The following is a 14,977-nucleotide window of genomic DNA, read 5'->3' on the forward strand; positions in this document are numbered from 1 at the left end:
AACACCTAAGAAACCTCACTTCCCAGCCTTGGGGTCTGACTTCCCCAGCCTGGGAGGGGTGTGTACACTTGGGGGCCACCCCTCGCCTAACACAGAGCCCAATCCTAAGAACACCGACACACAGAAAAAGAAAGAAGGCCGGCTCCTTCCCAGCCCTGAGGCCCCTCCTTACCCTCCTTTGACTGCCAGGGTGGAGGACAGGAGGAGAGTCCCAGGTAGTCATGATGACACAAAGCTGCACACAGAGGTGCAACCTCAACAGGGGACACTGGCTGTGACCTGCTGAAGCCAAGAGGGAACCTTCCTTTTGAATCTACAAACCTAAATGCATGTTCATCCTTTACGGCCAAGTTCTTGGGGGGCAAACTCAAGAGAATAGGCCAGGGCTTGTTTGTCACTTGCTTGCCCCGAGTCAGCTGCTACAACTGTAGGCACCCCCACCCGCCTCCTAAAGCTCCACACTTCTGACCTGTCCACTCCAAAATCCTCTCTGCTCAGTCCTTCTGCCTCTCAGCCTCCTTATATATAAATTGAAAACAAAACTGGGCTTGCTAGGGTTTCATTAACAGCAAAATGGAAATGGCCCCATAGACCCAGGCTGCTGGGGACCTAAGCATAACCTCTCTCACCCCTGGTCATGTGCAAGTATCTGCCAAGAATGCTCCATGCCCCAGTACCTGCTTGTCTGACTGTAGGGGAAGCAGAGGTGGCAGCTCCCAGTGAAGCTGGACACAGGCTCTGACTCAGCAGGTCTGCAGGACCACACATGAGGAGAAGGGCTGAGGGCAGTATGGTTACCTGGTGGCAAACATGGCCCGCAGTGAGGAAAAGGTGGCTGCGTCCTCCTTGAGGGCCTTGAGCTCGTTGCGCAGCTTCATCATGGTCTCGGTCACCATGGCCTTCTCGTTCTCATACTTGCTCTTTAAGTTGGCAAGGGCCACCTCAGCGGTCTGGGGGGCAGATAGGTGTGTAATGGACAGGTGAAGGGCATGATATCAGCCTAGAGGCCCTCTGGTTGCATGATGAGGACCCAGGTCTGAGATGGTGCTGGTGCCCACAAATAAAACTCCCTAAGAAAACCCTCCTTCGAAACAGCCCTAGGGACAAGACTCTCGACAACTGTGCTTTGGGCATCAGCCTCCCTCAGTGAATCCCAGCAGCAGAGAAGGACGCGTGCCCCAAACCTATTGGTGGCTCTCTCACATCGCTCTCTTCACAGCATTTGGGTCGTGGCTCTCATGTGTTTTTACTTCAGCATCAGAAACCATTGAGGGCTCAGTGCCCGTAGCTCAGGGAGTAGGGCGTCAGCCACATACACCGAGGCTGGGGGGTTCAAGCCTGCCCTGGAGCTGCTAAACAACGACAACAGCAACCAAAAAAATAGGTGGGGTGCCTGTAGTTCCAGCTACTTGGGAGGCTGAGGCAAGAGAATCACTTAAGTCCAGGAGTTTGAGACTGCTGTGAGCTGTGATGCCATGGCATCTACTGAGGGCTACACAGTTAGACTCTGTCTCAAAAAAAAAAAAAAAAAAGAAACTGTTATGAGGTGGTGACAGGTGAGTGGCAGGGGCTTTTCTTACATGCCAAACTGCTCTGGTTAAAGAGGCCTTCAATCCTGCCTGCCCGTTCTGCCCTCCTGGCTGGGGGTCCTGGGCAAGGGGAGGGCAGATGCCCATACTGACTTGGGGCCAGCTCTTGCCTCATGGTGGGAGACAGGCCTGGGGAGTCCTGTGGCAGATGGAGGATGGAGGCCAAGAGTGGGAAGCACCCAATGGGCCAGCCCTGGGTGACCAGCAGCTCCCCCTCTCCCAACCGTCTGCCTCACCTGCTTGTTGGCCTTGAGCACAGTGCGCAGGGTGGTGATCTGCTCACGCTTGGTACTGAGCAGTGACTTCAGCTTAAGGATCTCCTCCATGAGCGCCTCCTTGTCCTTGTCCACAGCAGGGCCCAGCTCCTGTGAGGCGATGCGCTGCCGTGACAGCTCTGTTGTGCGGTCCACAGCTGCCTGCAGGTGCTTGATCTGGTCACGGATGATAGCGATCAGGTTGTAGATATTCATGGGCTCCCGGCGCGGATCACTAAGGGGTGATGGCAACGAAGAGCTAGGCAAGGGGCTGCTGTCTCCAGCCCCGCCATCTGCTCGGCCAGCCTCCGTGGCCAGGAGCCCCTTAGGCAAAAGGATAGGTGAGCGGCGCCCGCGGCCTTCAGGGCTGGTGCGGCCCCCGGGACTAGAGCGGCCCCCAGGACTGGTGCGGCCAGCCCCGCCCTGGCCCTCGCGGTAATAGTCCAGCATGACACGGTTGGGCGTCTCATTGTTGCACATACACACATGGTGGTAGAGGTTGGCCAGCTCCTCGCTGAAGGTCACCAGCTCATCCTGGGCCACGCTCAGGCTGCCCTGTGTCTCACCAGCGACGTCGCTCACCTTCTTCAGCTCTTTCTCCAGCCGGGCCAGCAGCTCCTGGTCTTGGCGGCTGGCCTTCTCCAGCAGGGAGACCTTTTCGGTGAGTGCCTGGCCCTCAGCCTCATAGCGGCTCTTCTCCTCGGCATACTGAGTCTCATGGGCCTCGTGAGTGCTGCGAAGTGCCTTGAGCTGCTCTCGAAGCTCACCAGCTTCAGCCACAGCCACATGGTACTTGCAGGCTAGGATCTCAGGTCCGTTGATGTCCACCTCGTAGTAGTCACCATCCTCATGGCTGTCACGGTCCTTCTCGTTGTCCAGGGCTGTCTGGCGCTCCTTGCCAGCTTGCAGGCGCCGCAGGGCGCTTAGGTTCTCTGTGAGGCGGCTCACCTTCTCATGCTGCTCTGACAGGGACCCTCGTGTGTGCTCCAGCTGCTTCTGTGTGTCCTGAAGTGTCGCCAGCAGGCCAGCCTTCTCCCGCTCCATCTGCAAAGGTACAGGCAGCAAGAAAGTGAGTCAACAGGTGTGGGCCTGTTGGGCTTAGATGACCCCACATGGTCCAGGGTAACTTCCTATGTCAGGGTGGGTAGTAAGCCCTAGAGTTACTTGGCCACCCCTTCAGTGAGGCAGGACAGTGACATGCAGGGTATGGAGAGGAAGGAATTCACACCGACTCTGAGAACACCACCTATTAACCAGTAATGGTGGTTACTATGAGACAGGCTCTCTCCCCACCTCTGCTAGAGGGAGCTGGGCTCAAAAAATAAAGCTCCAGCTTGTACGGGCTGGTGGCAAGGACCCTTGGTGCCTCAGTCCTCTGCTCTGGAGGATGTGGCTCTATGGCTCTCCTCTCTCATGCCTCAGAGAGCAGCAGACCAACCATTTGCTGTATGGCAATCCATCTCTCAAGAGATGAGCCCATGCATGGCCCTGAGTGCAGGAGTCACTATAGGGCCAGTGTCTCATCAATTCACCTTGAGACCATGTCAGTAATGGGAGAGCAACATGGGTACCATGTGCCAAGAAACCATTCCTGAGACTCTTCCCTGTACTACGGAAATTTCATTTACCTTAATGATACAGGTTTTAAAATCAATGTAATTAAGCGAAAGTAAATTAACATCAATAAACTGTCAGGTAAGTGCTGCTGGGGCTGCATGCAGAACTCGGGTGAGCACAGCATCCTATGGGTCCTGGTGCCCACTCACCTGCATCAGCTGTTGCTTCAGCTTCTGGATCTCGGAAATGTTGAGCTCACTGAGCAGGTCAGAGACGAGGCTGGGGGAGGGTGGTGCAAGGCCATCCTTCTTGGGTGTGGAACTTTTGTTGTCCAGTGGTAGCTTGGCCAGGGTGCCATGATCGAAGCCGTTGACTAGGGCCTCAGCATCGTTATTGGGCTCTGCAGCATCATCGCTGAACTTGAGGCCATCCAGTGACACGTGCAGCTGGCTGGTGTAGAAGGAGTCGTTGATGCTCATGTAGTGGGACAGCTCCTTACGCAGACTGTTCTTCTGCTCCCGCTCCGTCTTCAGCGTCTCCAGCGCCTCCTCCAGCTGCCGCTCCGAGATCTCCTTGAGCCGGATGGCATCCTCCAGCTGGCTGTTGAGGTACTCTGTCTCCTCTTCCAGACGCTTGATCTCATGCTTAAGGCCCTCAAATTCCACCTAGGAAGCGAAGTCACACACTTCCACATCAAGGCAACTTGCAGGCTCCTTTAATGCCTGATAAATGAGGAAAACCCACCCACACACCAACTCCCCTGGCCAAGAAGTGCAAGGTGAAATGCTTTCCTGCCAAGCGGCAGCAGTGTGCCCAGAAGTCAGCCCAGCACCCACCACCCCTGGGACAAATGCACATGAGGGGAGGGCAACATGAAGGTTTGAGGCATGTGGAACCAGGGATGAGCTATAGCCCTGAGCTGAGACTCTCTGTCCACTGAGAATACCATACATCTGTGCTGCCAAATTTCTATTAGGTCACTTAAAAAATATTACGAAGTGCATACTGATTTAAAATTCTATCAAATTACTTAATTAACATTAATGGTTAACTAAATATCTTGAGGTACATAAAGGTATACTTTGATGTGTGCTATGATCATTACTTCTAAATCATATTTAAAAATGAATGAATAGAAATTCACCCTGAGAATGTGTAACCACTATGTATAGTCACTATCACACAGCCTAAACATCCCCATGCCTCTGCTCATGATGGGGGATAAGGAGGGTCCCTTCTGTGACCGGGATGGGCAGGGTTCCCTCTGTCATGGGACAAACAGGGTCCCTTATCTGTCATGGGGATAGGTGGATCTCCTTGATGGATCTCCACATTCTGGTTGATCTGCCAAGAAAAACGTGCACAACCCTTAGTGCACATACAACGCCCAGACCTGGCTCGAAGGTATGTGGGAAAAGCAAAATCAAATTCTTGTCTACATAAAACTGTATTTGCAGGTGAAAAAGAAAAAAGCAATTGGAAACCCATGCTTGGGGAGGGGTCAGGGTTTATGGGTAATTTCTAAAAACATTTCCTCTTGCTCTGTAATATCTGTGCCTGAAATAAGGAACAAATCAGTAACAAAAGGCCTGAGTGGATCTTTGTGGGTCTTGTGGGAAGACCTAGTACTACCTCCAAGGTGTGTGTTCATGGGAGGTAGGTGCGGAGCCTCCAGTCTCAGTAGCACATACAGGGAGGGAAGAATTTCAGAGAGAGGGGAAGGCCAAACTCTGCTGAGGGCAGAGTCTTTCTGAGCCTTGGTCTCCCCTCTCCTCAGGATGCTGTGGGCCAAGTTCTGCCAACAGTAATGCCAATGACTGGCATGACTTACAACGCAGACCACTTCTATGACTGTTAATAAGCATGAGCCATCACAGCAGGACCAGAATGCAGGACCACGAGCTCTGATCCTGTGGTTTTCTGGGGAGTAGAATCTGTTTCCTGCTTGCTTTTGCACAGAGATTTCTGCATCAACACGAGCTTCCTCATTTGCATACAAATAATAGGTTCCCTGATAGTGAGACTTTTCGGCTCTGAGAAGATTTAAGTGGAAGAGGATTTCTGAAGAAAGCAAGGTGATATCTGTGGCATTTTGGAGGAAGGTTTGGGATTTCCAGAGAGAAAAGGTTGCCATTCCCCACTGTGCAGGGCTGTGGCTCTTGGACAGGAGGGAACAAATTCATACCTTAAGTGGCCCCCAAAGCTTAGGATCACCTAGTCCCATGACAGAGAAGGGACCCTGTTTGTCCCATGACAGGAGGGAACCCTGCCCATACCGGTCAAAGAGGGGACCCTCCTTATCCCCCATCATGAGCAGAGGCATGGGGATGTTTAGGCTGTGTGATCAGAGGTAGGACAGAGTCTGGACATCTAATCTCCGAGGTTTTTTGGTGTAGTCTCATTGTCTTTTGGATTGTTTTCATCTTTGTTGGCTAGGACACTTCAGCCTGGCCAATGGTCAGCAAACATTGCAGCCAGAAGCCTTGGCCCTGCCAGCCACAGACCACCTTCCACAGAAGTAAAGCTGACCCTGGGCCTCAGGAGTGTGGAATGAGCCTTCTGAACAGGGAGACAGAAGAGAGGGGGTGGCTGAGAGGGCTCCAAGACCCAGGTACCCCCTCCATAGGCCCAAGATTCACCTGGTTCTGCCTGAGCACAGACACTTGCTTCTGCAGGCTGATGTTCTCCTCCTCCAGCTCTGAGTAGTCCTGCAGCAGGCGGGCCTCCCGGAACTTGTATTCCTTGATGTCATCCCGCAGGCGGCCTCGCTGGATCTCCACATTCTGATTGATCTGCCAAGGAAAAGGAAAGGTAGGTGTGAAAAGCCTCCTTTTCAGTGTGGTCCAGGCATGCTGTGGCAGGCCACACAGCCAGGACTCAGAGCCCAGGCCTGTGGGTGGCAGTGTAGCCACCTAGAGGGGAGCTGTAAGTCCAGAGCAGCACAGTGTGTGGGCAATAGCAGAGGGTCAGAGTCGGATCCCTTCAACCCTTCTCAGTTTTGGAACCCCTATCAAGTGACTGCCTTGCTCTGACCCTCAGTGTTTTCATCTGTAAAACAAATTAAAAGTAGTTCCTCCTTCCTACCCTGCTGGTGGGTGGGCATGTAAATAGTGTAGTGCTGTGTCAAACAGCCTGCAGATACTCAGTTAAACACAGAGTACCTACCCTGGAGCAACGAACACATGTCCACAGAGAAACCTGCACGTGAATGCTAAGAGCAGCAATGTTCACAACAGCCAAAGGTGGAAGCAGCCCAAGCGCTCATCGCCTAATGAATGGATAAACAAATGCAGTCTATCCATACAATGGAATATTATTCAGCCACAATAATGAATGACATATTGACACTTGCTACAACATGAATGAGCCTTGAAAACATTCCTGCTGAGTGAAAGAAGCCAGTCACAAGAGGCCATGCATTGTATAATTTCATTTATATGAAATGCCCAGAATAGGCAAATTCATAGAGACAGAAAGTAGGTTAGTGGTTGCCAGGGGCTGAAAATGGAGGATGAGGATTGACTGCTAATGTGGTTTCTTGTAACAGTGATTAAATGTTGTAAAAAAAATTGATTGTGTGACAGTGTACATATACGCGAATACACTAAAAGCCACTGAATTGTACAGTTTTAACAGGTGAGTTGTATAGGGTCTGAACAATCTTGATAAAGCTGTTAACAATTAGTTCTTTCCTCTGAGTCATCTGTAAGGAGTCAGAGATATGATCAGCAGAGAGGCTAGTGCAGGATGAAGCAATCACAACTGTTAGGAATTCCCAACCTGCTGCTGCCACGGTGTGCCCCTTAGCCACAGCTCTAGCGACATTCTAGGATGGGTGCTGTCCTGCACGTCATTTTGCTTAGCAGCTCCCTGACCTCTGCCCACCAGATGTGATCCCCTCCCCCACTGTGACAAATGAAAATGTCCCCCTGGGGACAAATTTATTCACTCCTTTCCCTGCACTTTGCTCCCTTCCTGTCCCAGTCTCATTGGCAGAGTGGCCTCCCTCAACACCAGTAAAGATGTGACTCCCAGGCCAACACCACTCCTGCTCCAAAGCCCCCTCAGACCCTTGGCCAGAAGGCCTATCCACTCTCTGTGCCCCACAGCCCTGTCCTTCTCTCATGCTGTCCTTTTAGCTTATGCTGGAGGTTTTCCTGGTTATGCTCATGACAAGATTCCATGCAAATACACAAAAATTGGTAAAATGAAAAGGGACAAAAATAAAAAAGGAAAAAAAGAAAGCAAGAGAAAGAGGAAGAGTCATAACATACATCAAGCACTACTGATAATGCTATTTAAAACAAAGATTGTGCTGGGCATGGTGGCTCCTGCCTATAATCCCAGCCCTGTGGGAGGCTGAGGCGGGAGGATTCCTTGAGCTCAGTAATTTGAGGCTTGTCTGAGCGAGAGTGAGACATGAAAAAAATTGAAAAACCCAGATGGGTGCCATGGCGAGCACCTGTATTCCCAGTGGCTTTGGAGGCTGAGGCAGCAGGATGCCCACAGCCTGAGTCTGAGGTTGCAGTGAGCTACCATACCATTGCACTCTGCTCAGAGTGTAGAGTAGAACTCTGTCTCGACAAAAAAAAAAAAAAAAAAAAGAAAGAAAAAAGGAACAAAAGAAAACAAAGATTGTATTTAAAATCTATGGCAAATGGACACAGACAGCCTTCTCTTACTAAGTGATCCAAGAATGTGACAGGGAGCTGAGCCCAGAAGAGGCAGTCACACCATGTGGGGAGGAAGAGAAGGCCTAAATGAAAATTAGGATGGATGCCTGAAAGCACTAGGGTCCCCAAGAGGCACAGACTTCTGTTCCCTCAAAAGTGCCTGCACCATCTGTGTAAGTCCTTAGGGCCCTTGACCAGCCTGGGCCTGCCAAGGTGTGCTAGGAGTTCTGTCCTTGTACCATTGCCAGGCTCAAAACTCAAAGAGGCACACCCAAGTCAAATGCTGGCCCAGCCATACCATGCTATAGGCGAGTGCACTGTCTCTGTTGACACCACAAGAGAAATGTACTTTCATTCCCACAGCAACCGTGCTTCCACCCTGTACCACCAGGTGTGGGTAGCCAAGATCTGCTGGCCCACGGCCCGGCAGCTCCATCCAGGACACACCCAGTTGCTGAGGGTTCAAACAGGCTCTGACTGTCACCATGGGTTTAGTTTTGCCTCAAGTAATCACCTTCTCTCAGTGAGCCTGACATCAGCTCAAAAGCATGTAGGGGAGGAGGGAGGTGCACAGACTCAGAGTCAACCACCTGGGGTCCCATCTCAGTTCCCCTTCCTTGAGATCCCCGGACTTAAGATCACCCATCACCAAGAAGGGTGTGGCAAATGCTTGACTCAAAGGGCCAGTATTCAGGGAGGCTGGCTACCTTATCTCCCATCCCCCTCAGTTTCCCCACCTCCATCTACCCTGGACACTCTTATCTCTGACCATTCTGGAGTAGCCCCCACCTCTTCTTGGGGCAAATCCAATGAAAGGCCTTAGTGTATGTACTGGACTCAGCTCTGCCCCAGCCTACCTGTGGTTCTCTGGGCGTCTGAGTCTCTCTCTGGGAACTATCCCCACCAAGGCTCTGTCTAGGCCAGTACTGAGAAGGTCATCCACCCAGGGGCCCTGGAGTCCTCAAAAGAACGTCAGCAGGAAAGAAGCTGGCAGAGCCTGCCTACACATGGGTCCCATCCACAGTACAGAGGTCAGGTATCTGGAGCTTCTCTGCTGCTTAAAAGCTAGGTGACCTTAGGCACCTAATAAGACCTTCCAAACTTCTGTTTCTTCACATGTGACAGGATACTAGTAGGGTCACCAAGAAGACCAAGTCTGAGGCAGTAAGAACTGCTCAATACATGCCAAGTATACTTATTCCCTCCCATAAAGCTTCATGGGTCCTCACAGTGCACTGGAGTAGGGAGGGGAATGGACACCTGAATCAGTCATCATAGGGGAGAAAAAACAGGAGGGGGCTGACAGGGCAAAGAGGTGGTGGGCCAAAAGGTACACTGCATGACTAAATACCCCTCCTCCCCGCAGGGTGAGAGCCATGCTGAGGGCCAGGGAGGAGCTTGGCACAGTGGCTCAGCCCAGGAAGTGAAAGCCAGGTAGAACAGCAGGCAGCAGAGACAGGAGCTGAGTGTGGCTGACATGGGCAGCAGGTGAGCAGGGCTGGTCCTAGAGACACGGTCTAGATAGTTCCTGTGGCTCTGCAGCAACCTGGGGTAGGAGTACAGGCAAGGGCGGGGGTGCATAGTGGGCCCAGAGACTGAAGTGGATACCCTCAGGGGAGAGAGGAAGGCTGAAGGTGTGTAGGGTTGGGATTTCCTCCCAAAGCACAAAAGGAAACAAGGAATCCTCCATTCCTTCACCGAAAATCTGTGGCATTCTGAATTTGTTGTGCTCATTGCCTGGCCACTGGGGTTGCCCAGGCCTCTCTTGACCTCTACTGCCAGGGATGGCCCTCTGGAAGAGAAAAGGGGTAGAATGTGCCAGTCTGAAGAGAGAGCACCTATACTGGCTTTTCAGGAAAAGAAGGGCCAGACAGACAGATGGCGGCCAAGGTGGCAGAGGCTATATTTCTTCCTGAGTGACTGCCCCTCCTCCCACCCTGACGAGAGCAGTCCTTGTAGGAGGAAAAGAGATCACACACTGCCACTATAGGATCTGAGGCTGCCCACCCTGAGTCCAAGCCAAGCTCCTTCCCAGGTCCCCAGGGCCTTAGTGACCTCTGACTGCCCACAAACCAGAGAAGGCTACTGCTCCTTGTTGCTACCAGCCCTTGGAGTAGCAGCATCCCTCAGTCCTGGCATGCTGGGCTGACAGCTGCCAGCCCTGCAGGGCCCTGACTGTCCCACATTCTCATGGCCTATGCCTTGCTGACCTTCCTTTAAGAACATCTGCTACAGACAGTGGGGCTCCCATGGCCAGAATTAAGGGCCCATAAGTGCTTGAAGGATGTGGGGTAAAGAAGATGCCAGGGACTTTGGAGATTATCAGTTTACAGAAGGGAAAACTGAGACCAGGAATGAAGTCACAGCCTTGTCCATGCCTCAAGACTCAGTGGGGGGGCAAAGCCAGCAATGCCCCTTTCCTACCCACCCTTGCCCCACCCTCTACTTTCCAATGATAACCTGGGGGCTGACCCTCAAGGCCATGGACAAAAGGACCCCAGCCAGGACTGCAGCTCATGTGCAAATTTATATCTCTGGGTCTGCCTGCTGCCTGAGGGCTGTACCACACCTGTCTTGGTGATGGGGCCTTATCCTTCCTCAGAGGACATGGGCCTCTCCCCTGCTGCCAGGCTTCCACTGGCTCCCAGCTCCATCTTTATTCCCAACCGCTTACTCTTTGTGCAGCCACCAAACCCAAACTGGACTGTGCCTCTTTCAGGGCCCTGACTGAGGCCTGCAAAACTCTCCTTCAATAACCCTCCATGCCCTTGGCCACTGAGGATACGCCCCCAACCCCTTGGGAACGAGGCTTTGCTCATGCCTCTGTACATCAAGGCTCCTCTGCAGGGCCCAAGTAAGCACGAATCAGTGAGGAAGGACACTGAGGGACCCATTCAACCTTCCCTTGGCCTCTGGCCTGGAGCTAGTGACACCCTCCCTGTCAACCTGAGGAGAGAGCACTCCAAACTCTCTTCCTGCCATACTTGTCCTACACAGGCTCCCTTCCCCACAGACACCTTCCCAAATTCTGTTTGGGTCACCTTCTTCCCCTGGGCAGCCCAACCTTCCATGACTCTGGGCCCTTTGCTTCCAAGGCTGTGAGCAGGTGTTCCTTTGGCCCTTGCCCTCCATCAGGGCCCAAAAGCCAAGCTGGTCTCTCTGACTTTATGTTCACAAGCTCATGAGAGGACACCACAGACCCATTTCCAGATGCAGGGCCTATGCATAGTCACAGTTGCCTGTGGCGACCTGGGGCTAACACTGGCTCTAGTGCAAAGTAAGAGACTTACCCAGTCCCTGCTGATGGCATCATGCTGTGCACATGAGGCGGGGATGCAGCAGCTAGGATGACTGGTGGTGGCTGCCATCCCTAAATCTCAGACATACACACTCGTACTTCGACTCTCCATAAAACATTCAAGTTTGTTTTTTAATCCATAGCTGTGCACAGTGCAGGCCCTGAGTGATACAGAACATTTCCTAGGCAGGGAAGAATCTAATGATAAGGATCGTCCCTGTGGGCACCAGTCCTCTGCCTCCCCAAGTGTCTGACCACACCCCTCCCCAACTGACTACCTCCTTGCTGTAGGCTTGCTTATGGGACTTTACCAACAAGACAGAAGCAACCCAGTTATGGTGGAGCTTGTGGGTCCATCTCTGTCCCTTCCACCACATGGGCTGCGGAAGATGAGACCTGGGGATAAGAGCAAGGCCTGGGGACAAAAGCAAGCCAGACCGCCCAGCTGCAGTCTCTCAGCGGCCAGCCTGGACCAGGCACTCAGTTTGGGCACATCTGTCATGCAACACTATCACAGCAACAGACGAGGTCCCTTTTCACCCCCTCACCTCCTTCAGCTCCTGGGCCACCGAGGTGAGGCGCTCGTTCTCAGACTGCGTGTTGGTGAGGACATTACGTAACTGCTTCAGCTCTGTCTGCAGCTCCAACACCTTCCGCACATAGTACTGCTCCTTGGAGGCTGACTCCTGGATCAGGCTCTCCTCCCGGCTCTCGCCGTCTGCAGCTACTTTCTTATGGTTTGTGTGCGCCTGTCCGAAGGCCTGCATCAGGAGATAAGACACTTAAGAGATAGGCTTAACAGGGTCGCTAGGCAATGCAGACCCACGCTAACAGGTGACACACTGCAGTGAGCACACAATGACAGAAACAGTGAGTGTGGGTTGGGAGGGAGCTCCCTTGATGTAGGAGGTGGGTCTGCGGCATGTGCTTATGCAAACACACATCAAACAGTATCTAAGCTCACTTCACCATGTGTGATGGTAAAACTGAGCACCAGCGTCAGGGTACCATAGTGGGCATGCTGACAACAGCTGGAGGCTGGCAGAGGGATAATAACCCCCACCTCTTCCCCACTCCAGGCAAGGAAACCAAGGCTCTGGAGTGGAGTGCACAAGCCACACACCAACGAAGCAGAGGAAGTCTGTCATCCTGCTGCTTGATGCCAACCCATTCTCCACTTGTTCTGGGAGAAACCTGGGCGGGTGGTCTGAGCCCAGGCCTGAGGAAGGCAGCAATGGTAAGAACCAGCCAGAGAGGCCAGCCATTTGTGCCACCCTCTCTGTCCAGCTAGCACCTGGGCCCAGAGGGAAGGCACTAGCATGTTCTAGACAGAGGGATGAAAAGCAAGGGCCTTGGGCTGCATGTGGCAATGGGGTACAAGGCCCTGGGGCTCAAACACACCCTATGGGTGGGAGCAATTAAAAACAAAAAGGTGCTGGCCTAGCCCAGGATGCTTGCCTGCCTATACCCCCAAGGGTCAGCAACTGTGCCACATCCCTTCTCAAGGACCCAGGCTGGCATAGCTTCCCACTGTGTGCTCTTGACAAGAGGCCAGGCCTTCAGTAGATGTCATCTCTTCTCTTCTCTCTCACAACCCACTACCCCCATATAGCACAGCAGGACAGGGCTTCTATGGGCCTGCAGTATGTGTTACCTCCAGTGGTCCCCACCACAGCCCTCTCAGGGGGAACCTCTTTACAGGACTCCAGGATCATGGCAGGAAACAAGATCAAGAGAGGGGCTACTGAAGAGGAAGAAAATGGATGGCTTTCTTTTTCACTCATTTACTACGTAGTATTAAATCTAGGAATTCAGTCCAAGAAAATACTGGGAAAAAGTGCAAAGCCACACATGTTACTAAGCTAGGCAGTTTCTAATATCAACAAACAAAACACAGAAAGCAACTGATTTCTCTCCTGACAGGCCTGGAAAAGAAACCAAAGTCTGGCCTGAGTAAGAGGATCCCATGGGGCCTTCAGTGGAACCAAGGGGAAGGCAGATTGACCTTACTTACACCACTGTGAGGGCCAGGCATGTCTGGAAGACACGTGTGCTGTAGCATATGTGGTGACATATGCAGTGACACATGTGCTGTAACGTGCATGCTTTATACTGTGTGGAGGCCCAGGATGTCACAGCTCAGCAGGAGGACCAACACTAGCACTGAGACCACATACAGGGAACTGGGAGCCACACCGATGCCTGTGTCACCCATGCTCCCTAAGAGACTGGGTCTTGCTCAACTGCACACCCCCCATTCACTGACATAGCTCTCACTCTGAGGGACGCTTCAAAGAAACTCTGATGTCAGTTTCTTTTCAAGCCAAGTCAACTCAGCTCTATGATTTTCCTTCTGTTCTCCTTTACTCTGGTCCCAGGCAAAGACCAAATCACATGTTGCTTTATCTACACTGCCCCATCCTGGCCAGCCGCCCCAGGCCACAAGGGAAGCCAGACACAGAATGGCCCCAACCTAGGGCCTCAAGTCCCTTATGGGGTAACAGAGGGTACAGGCAGCAGATCAGCACTGGCAGTACCAGACCAGCCAGGCCTCCTGATATGCAGGCAGGACCTAGTCGGGAGGACTACATGGGATTGCTCAGAATATGTCCATGAACCTGGAGTTGGGGACACAGACATCATCTCAGAGGCTTTCTCGTGGTATGACAGCTAAAAGCTGTAACATACCATTCAAGTCCAGGCCTTCTAGTCTCAGCCTTGAAATACACTGCAATTGAGACTTCCACCTCTAGTCAAGATGAGATTGTCATAGTTACTGGATCTACCTCCAGTGTAAAAAACAAAAACAAACCGAAAAAAAAAAAATCCTCTGGAAAATGAAAGTATGAATAAATAATGAGTTCAAGTTATGAGCACCAGGTGATGAGAGACAGGATGAAGGGAGATACATGAACACTCTCACCCCCTTAAAGAATCTCCGAGCCACAGCACAGAAAGAGGGGCTGTGGCAGAACCTGTTGAGGAGAAGGGACTGAAAGATGGTGACAAGGCAGCAAAGATGGACAGACCTGCAGACAGACACACTCATCACTAACATTGAGTACAGGGCTCAGGAAGCCGCCAAGGTGGGGAAAGGTCCACATGGAGAGGTGGAAGGAACAATCCCCACCAGTGGAAGGAACAAACCTCACCAGTAGGCTAAAAACACCTGTTCCCACCAGCCAGAGAAGAGTCCTCCTGGTTCATAGGCAGTGGGTGGAATACTCCCAAGGTCTAGCAAATTTAACTAGATTAAACACTGCTCTGATACCACAGACCAAAGCTTAAAGACAAAACCTGAAAGAATCAATCTGTTTCCAAATCACTTAATTACATTCCAAGACAAAGCTCAAAAACACATTCAGGCCGGGTAGCACCTGTAGCTCAAAGGAGTAGGGTGCCGGCCCCATATGCCAGAGGTGGCGGTTTCAGGCCCAGCCCCGGCCCAAAACTGCAAAAACAAACAAACAAAAACACATTCAGGCATACAAGAACATCCATCACCTAACAGGTGAGACCCACATCCTGGCATCTAATCAACAATCACCAGGCAAAAGAGAAGGGGGAGTTAAAGAGGGAGATCCAAGATAAGGGCAGAAACACTGA

The 14,977-nt window shown here is 52.1% G+C and overlaps 1 protein-coding gene across 2 annotated transcripts in view; it reads right to left on the reverse strand.

The window, feature by feature from the left end:
• Positions 1 to 14,977, reverse strand: part of BICD2 (BICD cargo adaptor 2) — a 57,169-nt gene that overhangs the window by 5,374 nt on the left and 36,818 nt on the right. For both annotated transcript variants that reach the window (XM_053577828.1, XM_053577835.1), the window contains exons 2-6: positions 11,920 to 12,132; positions 6,040 to 6,192; positions 3,610 to 4,065; positions 1,826 to 2,887; positions 799 to 950 (exon numbers count right to left, since the gene is read on the reverse strand). In XM_053577828.1, coding sequence (XP_053433803.1) covers positions 799 to 950; positions 1,826 to 2,887; positions 3,610 to 4,065; positions 6,040 to 6,192; positions 11,920 to 12,132 — 2,036 coding nt within the window. The remainder of the gene's footprint in view (positions 1 to 798; positions 951 to 1,825; positions 2,888 to 3,609; positions 4,066 to 6,039; positions 6,193 to 11,919; positions 12,133 to 14,977) is intronic.

Source organism: Nycticebus coucang, chromosome 2, assembly GCF_027406575.1.
Source record: "Nycticebus coucang isolate mNycCou1 chromosome 2, mNycCou1.pri, whole genome shotgun sequence".
NCBI classification, from domain to species: Eukaryota; Metazoa; Chordata; class Mammalia; order Primates; family Lorisidae; genus Nycticebus; species Nycticebus coucang.